Below are 4,689 nucleotides of genomic sequence, written 5' to 3' on the forward strand. Positions count from 1 at the left end.
CCAAACAGGACCGGGTTCAAACAGGACCGGGTCCAAACAGGACTGGGTTTAGATCTCCTAACAGGACTGGGTCCAAACAGGATCGGGTTTAGAACTCGTTGGACTCTTCGGGGACAGTTTGTGGTGAATTTCTTCTCTGCTGTTCGATGTTTTGCTCTCAGAAGTCAGAGCTCAGAGTTTCTGATCGACGCAGGTTTGATGTATTTTTGTTTGTTTGGTAAACAGAAACAGCAGGAACTGCAGGAACAGCGGGTGCTGCAGGTGCTGCAGGGATTACAGGAAAGAAAACAGGCAGAACCTAAAAACAACGTTCTGCCTCCTTCATCTGAACTGGAATCCACAGCCTTAATCTTCTTTCAAATCTGTGGTTTTTCAGGCCTTTCTGGCCTAAAACCAACTAAATAATCGGAGTTAATAAACCAACATGACGTGCTCGGTGAGTCATGGTTAAATGGAGCCGTAACTCTGTCAGAACGGTTCCTCCGCTCGGGTTCTAACAGGCTGCGACAGCTCCGCAGCGCAGAAAGTGACCGCCACAGCAGGACGAGAGAGAAACTGGGAGAAATCCCTGGCAATATTTTAATAATCATGTTTAATGTTTAACGTCAATGAGGCTCCTGACTCTGGATACGTCTCCATGTTGGGAGCAGCTCGTCGCGCGCAGCCCCGACGACTTCGTGTCACTTTGCTGTCAGAGTCGGTAAACGTCTTCGCTGCACATCTGCTATTCCTGTCCACTCGTCTGTCTCCTCTGATTTCTGTCTCCGTCTGTTGCCCTCCATCATTATCTGCACTCACTTTCAGCTTTTACTTCTCTGCACCAGCAGAGCCACAAACCCGAGCTCCTGTTTGGATTCTAGGGAACTGGGCTGACCTGGGTGACCTTTGACCCCGTCCCGGTTCGCTCACATCAGTGGTGGGGCAGGTAAGGTGGAACCACTCGTTTATCAGCTGCTGCCTCCTGTCTTTTTATCAGGATCAAGTCAATTTGACCAAACTGGAAATAAAACCAGCAGAACCTCTGAGGTTCTCTGAGGTTCTGCTGGTTTTATTTACAGAACCTCAGAGGTTCTGCTGGGTTCACCTGACCGTTGGGTTTCCAGGTTAATATGAACCTGGAAAAACTCGTCCAATCACTGAGGAGATCTTTGTTTCTGTCTCTGTTCTGAAGCATTAAGGAGACCCGTCTCTCTGGGCCCAGATGTCCATCAGTCAAGACTTTAAACATCTGAGGAGTCCAGGAGCAGAACCCGAGTCCTGAAGCCCAGAAGATGTTCCTACAGAACCTGGTGGTGTTCAGCAGGTTCCTGTCTGTGAGAGAAGAAGCTGCAGGTGGTTAAGGTTTCTTACCATGGTGGTCTCAGCGATGGAGCCGAAGCTGTTGATGAAGATGTTACAGGAGACGTTGACCGGAGGACCTGCAGCAGGAAACACTCGGGTCAGACAGAACCACGACACGAACAGGAAGGACGCTTCGCTCCGGGTCAGGGTTCTGTTCAGGTTTAACCTTTCTACAGCCTGAGGACAAGAGAAGGTCCTTTCCAGGTGAGACAAGGTGAGGACACGTCTTCTGACGTCAATGTGTCCCTACATGACGTCCAACTCCAGATTTTCAACACATCTACATGTCCCTGTCTCTGTCTCTGTCCCTGTCTCTGTGTCTGTCCCTGTCTCTGTCCCTATCTCTGTCTCTGTCCCTGTCCCTGTCTCTCTGTAGATAATCTGTTCTAAATTCTGAACAAAGAAATTCAGTTTTTGTAATTTTTAAAACAACAAAAATCAGTAAATTATGAACTTGTTCCATCTGTCCCTTCATGTCCCATCTGTCCCTTCACGTCCCACCTGTCCCTTCATGTCCCACCTGTCCCTTCATGTCCCACCTGTCCCATCATATCCCACCTGTCCCTTCATGTCCCACCTGTCCCTTCATGTCCCACCTGTCCCTTCATGTCACACCTGTCCCTTCATGTCCCACCTGTCCCTTCATGTCCCACCTGTCCCTTCATGTCACACCTGTCCCTTCATGTCCCACCTGTCCCTTCATGTCCCACCTGTCCCTTCATGTCCCACCTGTCCCTTCATGTCACACCTGTCCCTAACTTCCACCACCTGTTTGCTGACGCTGTCTCACCTTTAAAGTTGGGTCGGATGCGAGCATCGTACCCGGACGTCCTGCCCATCAGTTTGTCCAGAAAGTCAGACGGAGACATCGGGGCGTGCCGAGTCCTCGCGGGACTGTCCATCTCCTTACAGAGACTCACGCTGTGACAGAGACAAAAGCAGCAAAGATCAGGTCCGTTCTCCTGATCGTTCTCCTGATCGTCTGTCGGTTTGTTGTTCCCGGGGGGAAACAGGTGAGAGGAGCTCAGAGTTCTCTGAAGTGGTAAAAAGGTTAAAGGTCATAAAAGGCCTAAAATGTAAAAGATAAAGATTTAAAAAGACTGAAATAAGAATAAAAAACATCCAAATAATGATCTGTAAATTAGAACCTCCTGAAGGTTTCAGGACTTTAAATCGGCCTCATGCTGGAAGGAAATAAGGTTTAAAGATAAAATAAAATAAATTCTGCAGATGCTCCACGGCTGCAGGTCCGGATCAGAACCGGTACGGTTCCTCTTTGATCTCCTGACTTCATCTGAACTGCAGCTCACTTCAGCAGCAGCAGGGTAGCAGTAGCAGCCTCTAAATGTCAACATAAAGCCTCCTCTGCTGGTTCCGGACCGTCGACCTTTCCGCTGACATTTGGAAGCAGCTCCGGTTCAGCCGGCGGGATTTAACCCTCGACAGGCCGGAGACGCGTGGTTCACCCGTCTGATTCCGTCGTTAACCTCCTCTGAGCAGAAACACACACAACCCAGCTCATTCCTGTGAAACCAGGCGAGGAGTGACAGCTGCAGGACGAAATTTAAAAAAACCATGAAGTCAAATAAAGTTCATGATGATGTAACAGAGGAGAAAACCCGTCTGAGCTCCGGTTCGTAAAACTGACCTTAAACACCGAGAGAAACACGTTCAGGGAGAACTGAGGTCTGAGATCATCAGATCGGCTGAGACGTTCCGTCTGCAGCCTCCTGAGTTTCACATATCAGAACCGAACCAACTGATCTGGACCTCTCAGGTTCTAACGGAACCACATCCGACCTCAGGTTCCACCGAGTCGTTATTTAATAAACAGAACCAAAGGTTCCACCTGGCTGCTGAGGAACCGATCAGCAGGAGGTTCTGCAGGTGTGTGAACACAACGCCAGGGCGGAACGACATCAGCAATGACCTCAGAGAACCAACCTGGGAAGGGTCAAAGGTCATTTAGAGTCCACCGGTCTACAGAGAGGAAGATTATTTACAGGAAGAAACATTTCAGACAGCGTCACCCTGAAGGTCAGACCGTGCAGTGAGCTCCATCTTAGCCTCTAATGTTTCTCTGTTTCACCTTTCCAGCTCTTTGATTGGTTGTTTATTATTTTTCTACTTTATTTATATTTATTATATTTTTCTTTCCCATCATCAGTGGAACCGAAATCCTGCTGGGATCCCAGAACCAACGATCAGGAACCACCGGAACCCGAGTGAGGAGCTGGTTCCTGGTTCTCTGTCTGCTGTCTGTGTGAGTCGGTCCTGAGACGAGGACACGAGGACAGTTTGACTCACGCCGGCGACAGCCAGGAGGAACTGCAGAACCGTCTCTGAGCATTCAGGTTCAGATCAATCCTCCTTTTTACTCCGAGTTCCTAAACCTCGCAGATTCCTGTCCTTGTTGACTCGACTCGTCACATCATTTCTGAGGATTTATCATCTGTTGGCTCTGCGAGTCTCTGCAGAACCCTTCAGGCTTTCTCTGGGTTCAGATCTGTGTCTGCAGCAGCCAACAAAAATCACCGTCATGTCCATGAAACCGTTTGTGACGAGAAGCTTCATTCGTCCTGAAGGAACGGCTCTTAGGTCCACTTCCACCTGAAAGGGACCCGAAACCCCGACTCAGGCTGTGGCTTTCAGAGGACAGCGAGAAACGGGTCCCTCCGTCAGGAAGCTGTCCCTGCGAGGGTCCGCCCGGAACCCTGAACCTGAGAGGACCGGTCCACAGAACCATGTGGACTGGACTTCCAGCTGCTCTGTGGGCTGAAATCTGACCTTTCTTGTCTTGTTTCCTCCTCTGACTGGAAAAGAAGCGACGCAGAAATGTCTGATGAATAATGGACGAGCTTCTCATGTGGAACTGCTGCTCTCAGACACGACCACATTAAAGAGAGCAGCTGAATACATTTATTTCACTTCTGTGTCCTGCAGAGAACAGCAGAACGTCTGTAAAACTGCAGGAACCCGAGGACATAAATCCTAAAGTTTCTGAGAAGATTACCGAGGTTCTGCTGACGAGACGAGGACACAAATTGGACAAAAAGATGAAATAAATAAAACGTGTTCCTGTTTCCTCCTAAGGCCAGAATCTGCTTCGGTTCCTCTGAGTTCTATTCAAACGTTCTTATAGTTTTTATTTAAGGATTCAGCTTCTTGTTGGTGCTGAAATAGAACCATCAGAGACAGAACCAGAGACAGAACCAGAGACAGAACCATCAGAGACAGAACCATCAATAACAGAACCATCAGAGACAGAACCAGAGACAGAACCATCAGAGACAGAACCAGAGACAGAACCAGAGACAGAACCATCAGAGACAGAACCATCAATAACAG

General features: G+C 48.8%; 1 protein-coding gene across 1 annotated transcript in view; it reads right to left on the reverse strand.

Annotated features, from left to right (window-relative positions):
- LOC108250451 (glycine receptor subunit alpha-1) overlaps positions 1-4,689 on the reverse strand; it is a 20,160-nt gene that overhangs the window by 7,238 nt on the left and 8,233 nt on the right. Inside the window, exons 2-3 of the mRNA XM_037974647.1 lie at positions 2,132-2,262; positions 1,331-1,418 (exon numbers count right to left, since the gene is read on the reverse strand). Coding sequence (XP_037830575.1) covers positions 1,331-1,418; positions 2,132-2,262 — 219 coding nt within the window. The remainder of the gene's footprint in view (positions 1-1,330; positions 1,419-2,131; positions 2,263-4,689) is intronic.

This window comes from Kryptolebias marmoratus, linkage group LG3 (assembly GCF_001649575.2).
Source record: "Kryptolebias marmoratus isolate JLee-2015 linkage group LG3, ASM164957v2, whole genome shotgun sequence".
NCBI lineage: Eukaryota > Metazoa > Chordata > Actinopteri > Cyprinodontiformes > Rivulidae > Kryptolebias > Kryptolebias marmoratus.